This window comes from Ursus maritimus, unplaced genomic scaffold, assembly GCF_017311325.1.
Source record: "Ursus maritimus isolate PB19 unplaced genomic scaffold, ASM1731132v1 scaffold_2, whole genome shotgun sequence".
Classification (NCBI taxonomy): Eukaryota; Metazoa; Chordata; class Mammalia; order Carnivora; family Ursidae; genus Ursus; species Ursus maritimus.
The window spans coordinates 80,081,868-80,100,955 of record NW_024424452.1 but is presented as its reverse complement, the minus strand read 5'-3'; the positions used below and the strand labels follow the sequence as shown (position 1 = coordinate 80,100,955).

At 43.8% G+C, this 19,088-nt stretch overlaps 1 protein-coding gene across 1 annotated transcript in view; it reads right to left on the bottom strand.

The window, feature by feature from the left end:
- Positions 1–19,088, bottom strand: part of PAPPA2 (pappalysin 2) — a 141,555-nt gene extending 122,467 nt beyond the window's left edge. Inside the window, exons 1-7 of the mRNA XM_008696715.2 lie at positions 18,972–19,088; positions 18,652–18,844; positions 14,890–15,011; positions 11,157–11,646; positions 8,084–8,212; positions 4,510–4,601; positions 831–1,021 (exon numbers count right to left, since the gene is read on the bottom strand). Coding sequence (XP_008694937.1) covers positions 831–1,021; positions 4,510–4,601; positions 8,084–8,212; positions 11,157–11,646; positions 14,890–15,011; positions 18,652–18,844; positions 18,972–18,981 — 1,227 coding nt within the window. The 5' untranslated portion in view covers positions 18,982–19,088. The remainder of the gene's footprint in view (positions 1–830; positions 1,022–4,509; positions 4,602–8,083; positions 8,213–11,156; positions 11,647–14,889; positions 15,012–18,651; positions 18,845–18,971) is intronic.

Sequence of the window (19,088 nt, the reverse complement as noted above, 5' to 3'; positions counted from 1 at the left end):
CTCACTTCTGTTGAAAGGACGGTATATTGCTTATTGTTATGATAAATGGAAGAGTTTAGTTGGCAATGGATACATCTGGAATAGTACCCAAAAGCCAAAGCCCTTCATCTTTTTTTCAGTATTCAACTATAATTCACAGAAGTCAGTCCGTCAAGTCCTCAGAGGATCTCCTATTTATTTAGGTGGAGATTCATGGAAAATTGTATACCTAAGGATTTATTTTTAGTACTAACTGTAGAATTTCTTTACATTGAGTTATACTTTGATCTTTAATATATTTTAAATTCCATTTGATCCCTGTAATAAACCATTGAGTTAAATGCAAAAGTTACTACTATGACCCATTTTACATATGAAAACATTGGGGCCCAGAGAGGTTAAGTGACCTGTCAAACCTCGCTTAGTAATAATAATAGTAATACCAGTGAATTCAGTATTGTAATCCAAGCATTCTCACTCTTTACCACTTCTTTTTCTTCTTTTAAAATAAATCCTCCCATACACAAAGCTCAAGCGTCATTTCTGATATCTGTACATGTGAGGTTATGAGATGCTCTGAATCTCTTGGAGTCAGCTACTGCACAGCCAAAGACTCCTAGATGAAACCTAGTATGGGTAAGTGGGGTAAGGGGGCAGTAGGGTGGGGGGGAAGATGAGACTTAATTGCCAGCCTAGAAGTGTTTCATTTAACATTACCTTATCCTGAGTTCAGTAGGGACTAAATTTGATGTCAAAGACAGGAGAGAAATGTGAGCCCCCATAAAGCATCTGAGAGAGAGTCACTTGACAATTCTACTCAGCCTTAACTCAATTCTTCTGGCTTGATTTACCATGGAATGAGGTTCTCCTGTTACCAAGGAAGCAGGACACTTCTCGTCTTCATGAGAGGAGTAAGCTTGGGTGGCCCACTGATCCAGGTATCCTTTGGGAGTATAGAGGCCACAGTCTATGATGCTGGTTTCCTTCTCAAAAGGTTCACATATCCCATCTCCCTCATATATGTAACATAGGCTTGGCTCCCCTGCCAAGAAATGTTGTATAACGTTTGAAAAAGTGTTGTCATACATGTCATGTAAAAATCATTACATTTTTTTTCTCTAGTCCAAGAAAGAGAATCCTGCTACTGCCAGCAAGTCTAACGCCCACCCCAAACATGCAGACAACACACACACACATACACGCCCCTAAGGAAGGAGGATTCTTTTTCGTGGGGAGAGGAGTAGAATCCATCTGTATAATAAAAGGTATAGAAAGGGGTGAGATTTGTGAATCAAGAATAGGAAGAAAAAGGTAAGCTGGTTTTTGAAATATTTAAGTAGTTGAGGGATTTGTCTTTCCCTTAGACTTACAACAACCGTGTGGGGTGGGCATTTTTTGTTTGTGTCATACATGGGAAACATTTTGCCAAAGGTCCCTCGTTACATAAGCAACAGAGCTTGGATGGGAGCCAGGCCCACAGAAGGCAGGGTCAGTGGGATCTCCGTCAAGCTGAGGCAGAGCAAACAAGTGAGGAGTGAGGCCGTATGCAAAGCTGCTGGACTGTTGTGAAGCGAGCTTGTATTTCCTGGGCAAGTCCATCCTCACTCCCAGGATAACTCTGCCTAAGTGAACAGTACCGACTACAGATACGTAGCTGGCTTTCTCTAAGTGCGGAAATCTAAGGTGCAATCAGAAAGCCACTTATTAAGTTCTACCGCCTTTCCTACCAAAAGGTAGGACAATGAACATTAGTTAACATGATTCTAATCTGTTTCTACATAAAATAATAGGACATGAAAATAATATCAAGATTTGAAAATCAATCAACATATAGGGACACATTCAGTATCATCATTACTAAAATCTACTGTCCTATGCCATTCTTGTTATCTTCCATTCTTCACAATACCACAGGGATGTTGAAGTGATTTTCAGTGGCTTATCAACATGTAGCTACGAATTATTTTCCTTCATAATTTCTTCCAGTCTAAGACCCTTCTGTGGTAAGTCTGTCTCTACTTGCCAGGAATAAACCAATGCTCCTAGGACTTGGTTCTAAGCCTACTTTGGGTTTTAAACTCCTGCATTCCATCAAATGCATGGCCTTCCCAAATCACTCCCCCAAAGCCAATATATATGTATTTGGAATAACTTTCTCTCTCTCATTTATATGCACGTATATGTATATATACATGTACCTGTGTTCATGTACATAAATATGCATGTTTTATATGTATGTTTGCATGTATTTTATGTATATCTGTATATATTTTTATACTATATTTTATAATGTGTATATATGTTTTGTTTCTCTATTTATAACACAGTGAATGTTTTTTCTTGCTTCTATTTTTTTTTTTTACCATGGACTTAAAATCTTTGCCTGTTTTTCAAGTCCATCTAAAAATAATAGACCACTTTTAAAACGCATTTCACAATAGTTCCTTCAAAACTAATCTTTTTTTAAAAGATTTATTTATTTATTTTAGGGAGAGACAAGTGTGCATGAGCCAGGGTGGGGAGCAAGGGGAGAGGGAGAGAGAGAGAGAAGCAGACTTCCTACTGAGCACGGAGCCTGATGTGGGGCTTGATCTCACAACCCTCAGATCATGACCTGAGCCAAAATCAAGAGTTAGATGCTTAACTAACTTTGTCACCCAAGAACCCCTCTAACCTAATCTTTGGAGAAATAATGGAATAGATGCTTAGCATACTATGAGCTTATTATACAATGAAACAGCAGTCTAACTGTGTAACAGATCATTTTAGCCTTACCCTGTAAAGTTAAAATAATTTAGACACAGTCTTACTGGATTTGGAGGCTAAGGAAATATGAGCCAAATTTATTGGAATCAAATGTGTTAGAAACAAAGCAAGGCGGGCTCTTAAGTCAAATGAGGCTTGAGCTGTAATGGAGAAGACACAGCATTTGGAGAATATATGTGTGCATGTATGTGTGTGTGTGTATTCAACATGAGCCCATTATGTTACCAAAAAACAAAAACAAAAAACAAAAAAGCCCAGAACACAATGCAAACAGAGGTGGCATTAACAAATACTTGTGTACAGAAGAGGGGAGGTAATCGGTTCTGTGTATTCTGCTCAGCCAGACCACATCTGGAGTATTGAATTCCTTTCTGGGCATTGACCACACGAAACATGCCAGGTTAGGGTAAATAGGAAAGGGTCTGGAAACCTAATCACATGAGGGGATGTTTGGATTGGAAAGGAGAATAATGGGGAGGCATTTCAAATATCTGAATGGTAGTCAAATAAAACAGGGAAAAAAATTATCCTCTATAGTTTCATAGCAAGGAAAAAGCACTTGATTAAGCATTAGGCAGCTGAGCTCCAGTGCGGGCCTTGCAGACCTTCGCCGATGCCTGTGGATGAGTCACTACAATGCTCTGAGCCTCAGTTTCCAAACCAGAAAAAGGGAGAAGAATTTTATAACAGATAAAGCCATTCTTCAGTAGAATGGTGCATTTCAAGGTGTGTCCTTCACTGCTAGAAGTATGTAAGCAGGAGCTAGAGGCCCCTCTCTCAAGAACTGGCAGAAGAAATTTCCATATGGGAAGGAAGCTGGACTCCAAATCGTTGTTAGACTGTACATGGGAAGGGATCAGGGTATCTATCAGACTCATGGTACATGGCAGGTACTGAGTATGTTTTATTAGATGGATGGATGGAATACTACTAAGATTCTATAATTTTATGATTCTGCTCCAGACAGCAGGGCCATTTGTGTGTTCTATACAGTATTTAACACCTTAATAAATTATACATAATTATAATCATATCTTACTTTACCTTGAGACTTAGAGGCATTAAAATATTTTTCAATGCACTGCTCTTTCAAATAACTGGCGAATGGTTATGTTCCACAGAAACACTGCAATGTATGCAGATGGGAATTGAAAAAATAATCTATGTTAGAAGCTCACTGATGATGTCTTTAACCAGAACTGGGAGAAGTCTTCTGGACAACCTTCCTGTGAGGCAATAATTTATGACTTTTCCAGGATTAAGCAGCGTTAGGACCCTCTGTCATCTGTCATGATCTAATCTATTAAACACAGCCACCAAGAGATCCCTTGCACTCCCTTTGGCCTAGAATGTTTCCTATGCTGATTTTTGTGTAGGACTTCCATGATTGTACTGTGTGGCTGATGCTCTGATGTTAGACATGAGTACCCAAGAGCAACTGGTAACATTAACCAAGGAGATGGTGTAACCCAGTGGTTTCACATGTAGATTCTAGAGCCTCACTTCCTCGGTTCAAATCCCATATAAGAGAAAGCAAGTTATTTGAACTCTCTATGCCTCAGTTTAGTCTCCTCATACTTAATGGAGGGACTAAATGAAATACTATATGTCAAACAGCTAACACCTGACACACAGCAGACACATCCAATGTCATTATTATTAGCATCCTGCTATATGTTATAGGATATCAAAAGCTAAGGGAAGTACAACACAGAGACACCTGCAGAAATAGGACATAAGCCTAGGGGGTGCTCCTCAACCCACCTGCACAGTGGAAGCCTTCCTCCAGCTGGCATGCCCTTGAGCAGCCATCTCCGCTCAGAAGGTCGCCATCATCACACTCTTCTCCCAGGCTCCTGGAAGATAGAAATACACATTCTTATATGCATACACGTATAAAATAATTGTTCTTGTTTAGTTACCATTATTTTAAATTCTTAAAATTCCCAATTATATATTAAGGAGTACAAGTTGGAGAAAAACAGGAGTTAAAAAAATGCTTTTATAGAAAAAGTAGCTCGTGGCTCAGAAACCTCTAGGGGATCCACGAGGGTCCTGCCCGTGTTTCCGGTGGACGGCATTAAGGTAGAAAATGCACACTGACCCTATGATGAGTGAAATCTTAGAAATAGCTGGTTTGGTGAGGAAGAAACCTGCCTATGTGTGGTTCTGTTCTCTATTCATTTTTACCTGATATTTCCTTATGTTTTCATTGTTTTATTCTATCTAGATGCAGTTGTTGTTAAAGTTAGGATTTTGTAGAACTGAAAGCTCCTGTTTTATGTACCAAGAGACCCAGCAGCCTGATTGCTGCCAGGTCTCAGTCCAGGGCAAAGCAAAGGCTCGGTCCTGGTCCTCACTCCCTACCATCACCTGGTGGCAGCTACCATATATTGCAGGGCAGAAATGAATACTGGGAGAAGAAAAATGTCATTGTTTTGTTTTGAACCTCAAATGCTGACACAGCTGATGACTAATTTGGATTGGGGTGGGAGAGTTAGTTTAGACTGAGGGCTACAGGAAGCATATTATGAGAACAAAACGGATAACACAGATGTGGTCATTGCAAAATGCATTGAGGGTTGGAGACCCTGGGTGGCTCAGTTGGTTGAGCGGCTCAGGTCCTGATCTTGGTGACCTGGAATCTAGCCCTGGGTCAGGCTTTGTGCTCAGCAGGGAGTCTGCTGGAGATTCTCTCCCTCTCCCTTTTCCCCTGCCCCTCCCCTCCACTCACTCTCTCTCGCTCTCTCATTCTCTCAAATAAATAAATAAATCTTTAAAACAATGGCTTGAGGGTTACCATTTTTTTCTTCTTGACTTTGCACCATGTCCAAAACAGACACATATTTTAACTCAAGTAGATAAAGAGTGTTGGCATACTAATGTGTTTTCGGACCCAGGACATGACTAACCATTGTTTAAAGTGTACCTCCTCACAGGGATGGGGTGAAGACTAAGTAATTAGATATGAGACTGCTTTAAGATGAATTAAAAGCATGCTACAAATGCAATTATATAATGATATTTTAAATGGTAGGATGCAAATGGAGAAAAGATAACAGAGCTATGAAAAACATGATTGAAGAAATTAACGAAACTTCAAATTCATTTTTATTTTGAAGATAATCTCAACAGCTAATACGAGCATGTGGTGTATCATCTCAGGCACTGCTGCCCCGTGGAAACAGGAGAGCCATATGTAACATCCTTGATTTTCTAGTAGTCACATTTAAAAGAAAGAAACAGGTGAAATTAGTTTTAATACCACATTTCATCTAACTCAATATATCCAAGATAGTCATTTCCATATGTAATCAGTATAAAAATTATTAATGAAAGACATTACATACTTTCTTATGCATCCTACATCTTTAAAATCTGACGTATATTTTTCACTTACAACACATCTGAGTTCAAACACTTGATCTGTATTTAAATTCACCTACCCAAGTTGTTCCAAATATACTTAAAAGTTTTCTGATAACTGAATCAAGTTTTTAAATTAAATTTACATTACTGAAAATTAAATAAAATTCAGTTTCTTAGCTGCATTCGCCACATTTCAAAGGCTCGACAGCATATGTGCTGAGATGCCCCACACTGAACAGATTGAGATGATTACTTCCAAGTGAATGCAGCTCACAAGTTCAGGGCCTGCACTCTGTTTGGTGGTCTTACTGCAGTGTTATCCAACATGACAAAAAAATTTATTAACATCAGGGCCTCAGGATGACTTCTGGGGGATCTGTGATTCCCTTAGATTGAAACTATACATTTCTCAAGTTTAAAACAGTGGGTTCAACGATTCGTGTTTCTCCTTGTTGTGTATGTCGTGGAGGGCCTCCAGCTGAGACAAAGCTACAATTCACAGGTACCTTCCCACTGGAGGGCAGAACTACGTGTGACTCTTTACGGAGACGGAATACAGACAGAAGCGTAAAGGAGCGTTTGGATGAGGAGTCTTGTGAGGCCCAGTGAGCAAGCAGCTGGTGCTTCAGGTGAAGCTGCTTCGAGGCACAGGAGAGAATGTGTAAGAGCAAGTTAGGAAGACGGTTCTTCCACCCTGCCTGCCCCAGACCCCCAGCAGATGTGGCATCCGGGGGCCTCAAGGTGGCCTCCACCAGAGAACTGCTGTAGGAGAGGCTACAACACAGGGCAGAGTGTTTTGCTCAAGGAGGGCTCTGGCTGGGTAGTAACGGTAACCAAGGCGCCAAACACTGTAAGTGGCAGGTGGCAGACTTAGAAAGAGGCAGCCAGAGCAGCGACAGCAACGACAGCAGCCCGAGTTACTCTGTGCGCATGTGAGGCATCCCCAACTGAGATGGAGGAAGGGGGCTGGAAAGCTGAGACTGGGTGAGGCAGAAGGTGGCAGCCAACCAGCAAGGTCTGGGTGTTAGCAAGGTTTGGCTTACACCAAAGGTTAAAAATCCTAGAAGATCAAGAGAAGCAGCAGTGTATTGATTGCTAAATGATGGGAAAGGATCTCAAGAAAGGCTACAGAAGTCTGTCTATTAGGGCCTCAGGATACTATGTATTTTCACCTAGTCTGGGAAATCAAAAATAGGCCATCTTACTAGGATGCAGCATCGAACACAAATCACGGTGCCTGGCCATCCAGCCTCCTACTCCCCCAGCTCTATATATTAGGTTCGATAAGCATTCAGGACAGGTGAATATAGGGCGACTGGTGGGACATGGGAATCTTCAGTGCTAGATTTGGGAAAGTCCCAGATAAACCAGACTGAATTAGTCACCTAAGCTGATATCACAAAAGGGCAACAGAAAGAGGAACATGGTATGTTCAGAAGCCAAAGTAGTGATTTCATCTCTACCTTGGCAGTTTTAGAGAATGGATGTAAATTACATTACAGTCAGGTCTTCTAGGGGCCAAATGAGCCAGTGAAGCTCAGAAAGCTACACTGACTTTCCTCAGGTCACACAGCCCCTTAGTAGCATAGGACAGGCCGCTGACCCAAAAGATACACCCACATTGTCTTTTAGCATCATCTGACAAGTAACCTTCTCCCCAGTAAACTCCTTCTCTCAATCACTGCCCAGCAGCTGTCCTTTGAAATCTTAAGAGCTGCCCTCAACCCCAAATCAGCCCCAATATCTCAGTATCCTGTGGGTGAGCTCTAAATAAAAGTGAGCTTCTCCTTACGTAAGATGTGGGTGACCTCTCAAGATCACTACCAGGTCCTAGATCTTGTTCAATACTAGAATCACACAGTGCCCCCAATTTCCAGAACAAGTCAAACTAAAACTCAAGATTAACCCTCCTGGTCTGAGCCAGGCAGGGCAATCCTTGCTCACACATTCCCATGCTCCCGATACTCACCCTGCCACTTTCCCATCTCCACAGTAAGGAGCTCCGTGGATATGGCTCAGCGGAGGTGAAGGTTCTCCCAGTTCTGTCCCAGCTCCAGCTTGAACTTGGTATCGATACACCTGCCCAGGTGTGACCTCCCTGTGGAAACCAATGAGCCGTGACCATCCAGAAAGTGAGACGTTGCCCTCAGTCTTTTGCAGATGGCTTACAGGAATTTAAAGATATTTGTGGGGAACATCAATGTTAAACATATGCCACGTTATGTGAAACAGAGATCAGGGCAGAGTCTTACGCAGCAGCAGAATGTCTGAAAGCACATTGGTTTCTATATTCCTAGTATGTTCCACATAGTGATCATGCAATAAACACTGGCTGAAATCCCGCTGAATTAACTAACGGTCCTGCCCAGTCTACGAGGATGGCATCTCAAGTATACCTTTATTGTGTTAAAAAATCAACAAGCAACTACTGGAAAACTAGTCTTCTGTATCCTTGAAGTAATCAAAGAAACTGAAGTGGAAGCTGCAGTGTTTGGACTCAGCAAGGCCCTACCTGGCCCTGCAGATCAGTTTTCTCGTCTCTCAAGAGAATTCTTATCTTAAAGACACTAAGTCCTTAGAGGGAAGAATGAACTGTCTCCCAGAAGGAGGTGAGAACACCTTCCACCATCATTTTGGGGATGCCGGAAATCCTACAGCTAGGAATATGTTAAATGACTCCCCACCTCTAAGCCTGCCAAAATGCATAGATGGAGTTTTATTGGTTGACATCAGAGATAGAAGGAGTTTAACCAACTCTCTTTAGAACCCAAGTGCACTGATCAGGTGGAGAGCCTGAGAGAGTGAACATTTAAGTGAGGTCGGGGGTTCAAGAGAGGGGCTGCTATTTCCCAAAACAAATTCTCCCCTCTTCCTCTTGTCCCATGCCTTCCCTAATTGGATAATGACCGCCAACGTCAAGCGAGAATGGGAGTGACTTAGGAGGACAGGATCTCACAGGGTTGTTGGGGCTGCCCTGATGGCCCCCATAAACCTCTTGCCAAGACCCTCTCTTCTTTAACAGATGCTTCAATTCAGCCACAAAGCCTCCACTCTCTCACTTGATGCTGCAAACAGCAAACGGGAAATATCATGGGGTTTCAAAAACATCTTTAAAAACCTCTGTACTGGCTTTTAGTTATTTTAATAGGAAAGACACCTAAATATTAAAGACTTTTAAATTTCCACATCAACTTTCTTTAGGGAAACAATCTTCTCATGGGAGTGCCAGATATTTCAAAAGCAAAACCAATTGCATATCCTCATCAATTCCATTGGCTTCCCTTTTCAGGGCGGTCTCTCATCCAGCCACACGTAAAAGTCTCACCCTGCCCTGCCCTGGAAAAGGACTGGATGGTAGTGTCAAAATGTGCTTACACTTCTTGTGGAGAAAACTCAGCGGCAGGTAGCCCAACCTTCAATGATCCGAATTTATAAAAGGCAGTGTGTCACTAAGGAAAGGGAACCAAAACGAGACTCGGAAAATTGGATTTTAATCTTGTCTGAGTTAGTCTGCCATGACTAACTCTGTTCAACCAAATTAAGATCAACCTTAGTTTTCTCATCCATAAAATGGGATGTTATTGACTTTAAAGGTTGAGTGTGTGTACACGTGTGTGTCTGTGTATGAGGGCTTGTGTGGATTATCATGTTAGATACCAAATGTCATTTTAACTGCCTTATCAGAGGAGCTCGAAAACTAATGTTTGCCTTAAAATCTGTCCCATGATCTCTCCTTTCATTTGCATTAGCTTTGTGTCCATTTCATTGTTTTCTAGTTCTGGTTCAGAGAGCAAGTATGAGAAGAAAAATGTACCAAGGCTCAAAGTGAACAATGCCCTCTACTTTTGCGTAGCTGTGGCAGACTGCAAAATGGCCACAGTTCCTCCTTCCCAGGTTCATGCCCCTCTACAGTGTGGCTTTGCTGTTCCTCCCATCAAGAGACAGAGTCCATTTTGCCACCCCTTGAATCTGGAATTGGCTGTGTGAGGGCCAGAGGAACGTTAAACGTATGAGCGTGAGAGGGCTTGCCTTTCCTGCTGCTGGAGCCCTCCCACCACCACAGAACAAGCCGACACGAAACCTACCAGGGAATGAGAGGTCATATGGAAAGAGGCCTTCATCCTCCCAGCCACCCCAGCCATTTGAGCTGAGTCCCCAATCTGTACATGAGCTTGTCCTGGCCATCTACCCTGGCCATGCCAGTCCGGATGAGAGCACCCAGCCAACCCACAGAATCATGAAAAATAGTGTTTGTTGGTTTAACCCACTTCATTTTGTGATGATTTCCAATGCAGCAAAAACTAATTAATACAGCACTTCCAATAAAACTTCTGTTTTACCCCTGAATCTCTGAGGAAAATGATGAGATGGGGGTACTTTGCCTTTAGAGATACTAACCTCCTACTTTAGACCTTGAACTCTTCTGAGTCAATGATCTTACCTTAGTCTGTGTCCCCACCACTGAGCACACTGTGCCAGGAACACAGCAGAACTCACCAAGCGTAGAAGGAACAGAAAAAAGAGAAAGAGGAGAGTTGGAAGAGAGAGAGGGAAAGACGGAGGAGAAAAAGAGGGATGCATGAAACACACATCAGGAATGAGTCTTGAAATGAAGGAGTGTCTGCAGGACCCTTGGCTTCCTTGCTTAGCTACAGAAGGATTGACTACAATCCTCAAATGTTAGAGGAGCTGTGGCAGATTAAAAGTTACAGCAAGGAATGTCACCAGATAGAAGTTGACTCTGATCAACTTATTTGTGGCAAATACTTTCAGTCCAGCAGAAGCACCTCACATAAGAACCTCCTTTTTCCATGATCCTAATGATGGCAACATTGGTCAGAACATCTGCTTGCCCCTTTCTGGTAAATATTTTTCTTCATCTCAGATATGCCACTCTAGAATAAAATCTTCTCTGAGATTCTGAACATTTCTCCAACTAAAGGCATGTCACAATGGAAAAAAGTGGGGAAAAAGGGAAGCAAAACCCACTCCCAAAGCCCCAGGAAGCCCCGTGGTTTAAAAAGCCCTACCGCCCAACTCACACGTCCGTGAACTTCCTGTGAGGATTTGTCACCACCATGGGCAAGCCATTGGCAAATGGGGGCTCACGGAGAACCTGGTACCTCACAGGCCTGCAGCCAGAGCACAAGGGACTATGGGGCTGGGAAGTCAGCAGAGCTGCATCGATTTCCATCCGCTCATCAAAGGTGTAGACCTTCACCCCTGAGACCTTCCCATCAACATGCAGTTTGATAGTGAGTGGGGTGTCACAGAAAGTGTCTAAGGGGCCCAGGTGCACAGAATCCTGGTGTTCCAGCAAGATCTCTGTGTCAAAGAATGCCTGGGAGGAGTCCATGGAGAGGTAGGTGACCCATAGGGTAAGGGTGTCAGCTTGGACTGGGTGCTGGAAGAGCAGCTCCAGACTACAGCCTTCCGCAGGGCAGGGGACCGTCATGTTCATATGGTACAGGTGGAGCTCAGGACTCCAGGCCTGCAAGCTCGGCTCACAGGGCTGGTCCACGTCTGGAGGCCCTGAGGGAGATGAAGAGAAAGACAGATGCATTAGGAACTGCCATTAAGTTTGAAAATGAGTAGCTCATATGACCAGCCAAGAAAGAAGAATGAGGAAGAGAGCTTTGAGCTAATGTCTACAGAAATTGGTCAACTGAATGGGTTAGATCTTAAGTACTACTGAGGACAAAGGTTTAACAATGTAAAAGTATTCTGTCTTGCTCCATAGCCCCTCCACATGATGCCTTTAACAAGAGAAGTCTAGCAAGGCATCAGGAATGGAGCGGCCCAGATCCCAGCTGGAAACATGAAGCTGATGCAGAGAAGGCGAATCATGTCCTTCAAGAGTCCTTGAGCAGAGGAGAATTATTTCTACTTAGTTTATTAATAATTTATGATAAACCACTGCTTCTGAAACCCTGTTTTACTTATGAATAAGGCCAATGTTTGTTTTAGTGTGTCATTACATTCTGTTTAACTAGGCTCTTTGCAAAACTTTTTTCATTCCCTAAGATCACACCTTAGCAGTCTTTCCAACCGATTGCTATCCAAATTTTAAAACCACGCATTGAAATTTCCCTTTTAGTTTAGGTATGTGTGAGCAGTTAGGTCACTGCATGGAGGAAACTGCAGGCAGGAAATAGAAACATGTATTCTTTTTTTTTTTTTTTTAAGATTTTATTTATTTGACAGAGAGACATAGCGAGAGAGGGAACACAAGCAGGGGGAGTGGGAGAGGAAGAAGCAGGGTTCCCGCTGAGCCGGAGCCCAATGCAGGGCTCGATCCCAGGACTCTGGGATCATGACCTGGGCCGAAGACAGATGCTTAATGACTGAGCCACCCAGGCTCCCCCAGAAACATGTATTCTTGAGTGGAAAAAAAAAAAAAGGAGATCCAGTAGCTAAGTAAAGATGGGATGGTAAAAAAGTCAAATATTGCAACTATATTAAGGTTGTTTCTGCGAAAATCATCTATCAAATGGTTTTTCTTTCGTATCACATAAGGGGAAATTAAGAAAAAAGTGCTAAATTAGGCATCAGCAGAGTTACACTCTAATTGGTGCTATGCCATTAGTTGTGCGACCGTGGCAAGTCTTTACAAAGCCTCAGTTTCCTCATTTATGAAATAAGCTCTATTCAACCCGTGGCTTACTAGGATAGGTAGAAGAGCTATACAGTATTCTCTAGAAACATAAATAGGATTATTTAGCCCTTCCGAATTTGGAAAATGAAAAATATTTCAAAGGCCAGAGGAAACAAGTTCAAGTGTGTGTGTGTGTGTGTGTGTGTGTGTGTGTGCGCGTGTATTATATCTCACAGGCCTTATCATCTTTTGCCTATATTGTGAATCCATTCATTCATTTATTCACCCATTCAACAAAAATTGACCGTGTACCTCTTTCACAGCTAGCACTGATGTAGGTATTGGACACAGAGTAGCAAACAAGAAAGATAAAGTTCTTGCCCTCATAATCCTTACCGTAGGGTGATAAGTACAAAACTAAGTTGATAAAGTGGTAATGGCATCTTTGAAGAAAAATGAAGAAAGATAAAAGACTAGAGAATGAAGGGGTAAGACTAGGGTCTCTTTTAGATTATAGACCCAGGGACGTTCTCTCCAGAAAGATGATATTTAAGCAGGGAGTATGTCTGGTTCAATTTCCTATTCCCCATAGCATTTTAGAAAGTGGTTGGTGTTCATGAAGTGTCATTAAGGATATTTAGATCGTATCTGTACATACAGGTGTTTGTGTACACTATGCTGGGGATTCAATCACCTTCACTGTGTATATTTTAAATACGACTTGGTTCTCCATCTTTTCAAAGCAAAGGAAGACCAGTATTTCTTAGCAGTATTTTCCAGTAGCATCCCCAAATACTAGCAGAGTAAAAGCCCTTGGAAGCCACCCCAACAGCAGTGTTGTCTCAGAAAGGTTTTATTACAATCTCACATTAAGACGTGAAGTGGAGGCCTTCAAAGTTGACCTGGTTTGCCTCAAGACACAATTAGAACCCAGAACTTCTAAGTCCTTTCACTTCTACCACATAACTTTTAAATTTTGCCAAGAATTAAAATGAAAGAAATGCAGGGCCAGGGAGTTGAATGGGCATTAGAACACTAGCACTGGACAATTTGTTTGCCATAGAGATGGCCTTTTATGAAAAGCCAATCTCTACATGAGTCCAACACAATACCAATGTGAATTTTATAGTTACTTTCCGTTCTTCCTTGAAAACTGTCATTTGAAAAAAGTTCCATACGGTCAATTAAAAGCAAGTACGTTGTCTCTCTCCCAATTTCTCCTGGAGGCTCCTGTCATTTGAGTAACTGGGAGCTCAAGAGGACATTTTACAGACACTGTTGACTCCAAAACCAATGTCCTCCTTTTTTTTTTTTTTTTTTTTGGTCAGAGTTGACTGCAAGCTAACTCAAATAGGACTGTGTCCAGGTAGCTTTTAGGATCTTAAATAAACACAAGAGAAGGAAAGAGATGATAACTAGGTAGACACTGAAGATGACGGTCATAGAAGGCCAAGCCATTCAACAGAAGGTACTGAAACTCATCAACAGCATTTTCTGGACTTGAACTGGGATAACATTCGTGCTTTAATTTGTCCTAGAGGCCTTGATATACATACGTGAGTGAATACTAATGGAGAAGTAGGGTGAGGAACAGGAAAAGGCCCAGCTAAAAACAATTTCCCCCTCCTAGAGCCTAACTAAGATCACATCCAAAGCACAACCAGTACCAGTGATTAATAGACTCATGAAATAACATAGATGAGAACGATCAGTTTGGAACACCTAGTCCACCCCACCCCCACCCAGACCAGCTTGAGCCGTGCATCAGTGTTCCCTGCAATGTGTTCTCTATTACTCTCCTGAGAGAGATCAGCTTACACTGTTATGTGGCAAAGCTGCTCCTTGGGCCGGTAGGTGTTTGTAACACGGAATGCCTGAGCTCTCACCCTGAAGTCACCCCCTGAGCTCAGCTGTCTTCTCCATCCCCCTGTCCTCTATGCTGACCTCTACTTCACCACAGCCATTGGGCCTACACGCTAAGCTCATGTGGGACACACAAAGGTACCAGGCGGAGTCTTTCCCAGGCCCGCAGAGATATCCAGCAAATCACACAGGAGCGCGCACGCACACACACACACACACACGCTGCCTTTTTCTCACCATGCCACCATTCCACTCTTTACCCCCACCCCCATTCTCAGCAGCCACCACGTATAAACAAAGAAACTATGGTCCTTTACCCACAGCCTCCTCTGGAGTCCAGTAACCTGAGGAGTCACACACACGCCGGGAGGAAGCTGTGTGCACGTACTGACGGAATGTCCCATCTTCAGTGCAGGCACCACACACACTGCCCGGGACCCTGGAAAGATGAAGGGGGAAGGGAGGTGAGGAGAAGTGGTAGGATGAGCCGGAATCATGAAATTCGGAAGGCCTCTGGAAGTGGGGAGTGGTGATGGGTAGTGAGGCCGTGGGGGGTACCTGGGAACACAACTATTTCTCAACTCATTTCCTTCTTGTGTAGACCTCATCTTTTAAAAATTCACAGTGACATGAAAATCTCAAGGTTATGAAGCAGAAGAATTTAACTAAGTCATAAAGGAGGCCTGTGGAGATGAAAGTGGGCAGCTTCTATCCTAGGAACATTCAACACAAAATAATTATAATCTGAATCTTTCAACACAAAACTCCTTACTAGGCTGACTTTCAATAAGTCATCCAAAGGCCCCTTACATTCCCCCAGCTAAAACAGACAGCAATTTTCAGAGTAAACTTAATAGCTATATGTGGTCTTATGTTTTAAACTCCCTACTTTAAATCACATATACAACATAAAAGTTGAAAGAAATGTGATGCCCCTTGGCTCTGCATCGCCTATGAGGAATACATCCAAATTTCTTACCATGATCCAAGGTTCTTCACTAGCTAACTCCAGCCTTACTCACCTGAGTTCCTCTACGAACTTATGTTCCCAGTGCAATGAACTAATCACCATTCCTCAAATACATCATACCCTTCTCACAGCTCTGCGAAACATGCTCTTTTCTCTCCTGACAAATAGCCTTTTCAAGCCTCTCTGCTTAGCAAACTCCTACTCACCCTTCAAAGCCCATTCAAGTGTAACCATTGCAGTGGCACTTAGCTTTACTCCTCTGTGAGAGGAGCACTCTCTCCTCTATGCACCCACCACAGCATCTGGCTCCTGTCTTTGGGCATTGCTCTGTGGTGTTGAAAATGCCACTCCAATTCTCTCCTTTGCCTGTGAGCAGGTCCAGACCAAGCTCTGTCTTTCTGAGCCCAGCACTTAGCACAGGGACTGACCTCGGCAGTTCCTCTGTAAGAGCCTGTTTTATGGGCATCCCTGAGACTGTTAGTACAGTTTACAAAGAGCCCTTTAACCACTAAATAACGAGGGGAGATGAAGGCTCCTCTCTGATACTTAGAATCTTTTTAGAAGCCCAGCTGTGAATGATGCATCTGAAAATGAACACATCAAGTCAAGGTCTCCCACAGGTAAAGGAAGAAAACGAATATCTTGTAATATACTAGAAAAACAGGGGCGCCTGGGTGGCTCAGCCATTAAGCGTCTGCCTTCGGCTCAGAGCGTGATCCCAGAGTCCTGGGATCAAGCCCCGCTTCGGGCTCCTCCGCTGGGAGCCTGCTTCTTCCTCTCCCACTTCCCCTGCTTGTGTTCCCTCTCTCACTGGCTGTCTCTCTCTGTCAAATAAATAAATAAAATCTTAAAAAGAAAAAAAAAGAAAGAAAAAGAATATAATTGTTAAATAGAGGTAATAATTATGTTACCAGCTCCCTTTTTTCCCCAGCTCCCGTTTCTAAGCACCTTATATGCCTGGCATTGTGCCACTAGGTGCTTTTCATAAATCATTTCTAATCCCTACAAGAACTCTGTGTTTACAAATGAGGACACTCAAGCTCAGAGAGATTAAGTCAACTGCTTAAGGTCACAGCAAGTTCCTTAATTCCCTTGAGCAAGTTCCCCCAAACCATCAAGTGTCCGGTACTTTGGCAATGAAAAGGTGCAGTTAACTCCAACCTCTGACTCCGGTCAGCACCCACTTCTAGTGTGGACACAACTCCAAACCACATTTCCTTGATGTACTTGGCCTCTCCGGGGCCGCTGCTGAGTGCGTGGTTGGGCTCCTCTCTGACATAAGAATTCCAAATACCTACTGGGGAGGAGTAAACATAACTCCAAGCGTGACACAAATCGCTGGGTATGTGACGTGAGTCTCCCCAACACACATGTTGGGAGGCCTCCACACTGTGGCCCACCTAGCTGAGAAAAGGAAGCAAATTACAGCCTTTTCTGCCAACAGACTCGCAGCATGCCAGTACTGATGTCTGCTTTATCGTAACGTTTGTACCAGAGGGAGAACTGAAAGATTAAATTGTTTACACGTGTTACATAAACTGATAAAAAACCCCAGTCTGCACATGCCCACAGAGGACTCACTGTTCAGCCAGTCCGACCAAAGCTGCACAGGGTCACCCTTGCAGGAAGAAGATTCTTAAACACATCACATTTGTGGACTCACAGATGGAGCCCTGAAAGCTTAGGTGCTGGTGACAGTGAGAACCGCTTTGTAGGATCATTAAGTTCTAAGTGATGTCATGCATTAAGCGTACAGCAAGGTATTGAGGACAAGTACCAAGATCCAGAAGGCTGGGAATACCACTTTGAAAAAGGATTCACCTGATTCCTTCCATCCCTGTCTCTGCCTGTCTTCTCTCCCAGGCTTTCAGGAAAGATGGGGTACATGGAAACATGCTCCAGGGGCATCCGGCTCCATGGCCGGGGCCTCATACCCAGTAGGGAAGTGTGACACCTAAAAGAGGGGCTATCTGCCTGCTAAATAGGAAAGCTCTAAGTTCAAAGAAATAATCTATTCCAGGTTCCCTGTTTCTGAAATTCCAGTGGCTGCCCCACATTCACCTCTATTCAGTTGTGGGGTCTTGGGCTATAGCCACCATGGGCTTCTCTGTGCCTTGGATTTCTCACTCATGTGGCAGTTGTGCTTACCTCAAGGACTGAATAAGACCCCTGCAGGTAAAATACCCAGCACAACGCTTCACACAAAGATGGACCAAAGAGACGAGAGCTACTCTTGCTATTTAACACACAGTGGCAGGGCTTGAAAGTGCAGAGCCTGCACAGGCCACCTACATGGAGTGCTGGCCCTGCTCAGGGAAACCATTCCCCCCTCCTCCCACCAACTGTCCGATGGGCTGCTTTTCCTACCTTCTCCCCATTTTACAAAACTTTCCCTGGTATTCATGTATACCAATATGCAAAGGATAAATAAAAGCTAATTTTAGATATAATGACTCTCTTTGAAAAACATGTATCAGGTGTCCGTTGTGGCAAGCCAAGAGACAAAGATGCAAAGAGTAGTCCTTCCCCAAGGAGTTGTGGTTGACCGGGGCAAACAGGAAAATACACAGATAATGATGCCACAAGGCCGCAGCCATAAGTGGGACAAGCACCAGGTACAACCGGAAGCAGAGAGGGCATTAGAAACACCACACAAGCCGGTGAAGGCCCTGTGCAGAGCTTATAGCAGAGGGCAGCCTGCCACCACCCCACCCCCAGAACTGCCTGAAAGGATGTACCTCACCTCCTTTCCCTCTGCTCCTGGACGGGTAGCAAAGGCCACCTCCGCTTTGTCAGTTCATCTTTATCACATCTGTCAACCTCTTCATGGCTCCTGGGAGCCTGCCAGCTATCACATTCTGAAGGAAACACATGCCAGGCCCCTCGCCAAGGAGTGAGCACACATGAGGAGCCACTGGCTACCTGAGAGCACCTGTGAGCTTCGCTAAGGAGACGAGGACGGAGCAGGACGGAGGGGCAGCCCCGAGCAGCGGTGCACACGTTTATCATTCCAAACCGGGGCTCGCCTCACCTCGCATTCTTCCCCTCATGCACGAGAAATGCCACAGAGAACACAGAGCAGCTCGCCCGTGGCAAGCACCTCTCTCACCTGTCATACACAACCCCACTAATTGGAGGAAGCCAGTGGATGGTGAGGGACGTGTGGGTCTGCCCGACGACCACAGGTGGGATGGGAATAGGGGCGGGCTTCCGGCTCTGACTCCACTGCTGATACACAAGATCCAAATAGCAATGCATCCGGGCCACCTGGTTAGGGGTGAAGCTGTCGGTGCAGTCATCATCTGTGGGGACAAAAAAAGGAACAGGAGAGGTAAAGATCTTAACCTGCAAAGAGCACCAAGGCCGGGGTGAAGTCTGCCTCGCTCATGCCCTAAGTCACGAGCACCCAGCACAATGCCTCACACTTACTGCGTTCCATCAAGACTTGTCAAATGACTAAATGTATTCTTTTCCAGAGAGTATCTAAGCTGCAAGTGAGAAAGAGAAGGCAGAGAACAGTGCTTGTTTATCCCTAAAGCAGGACAA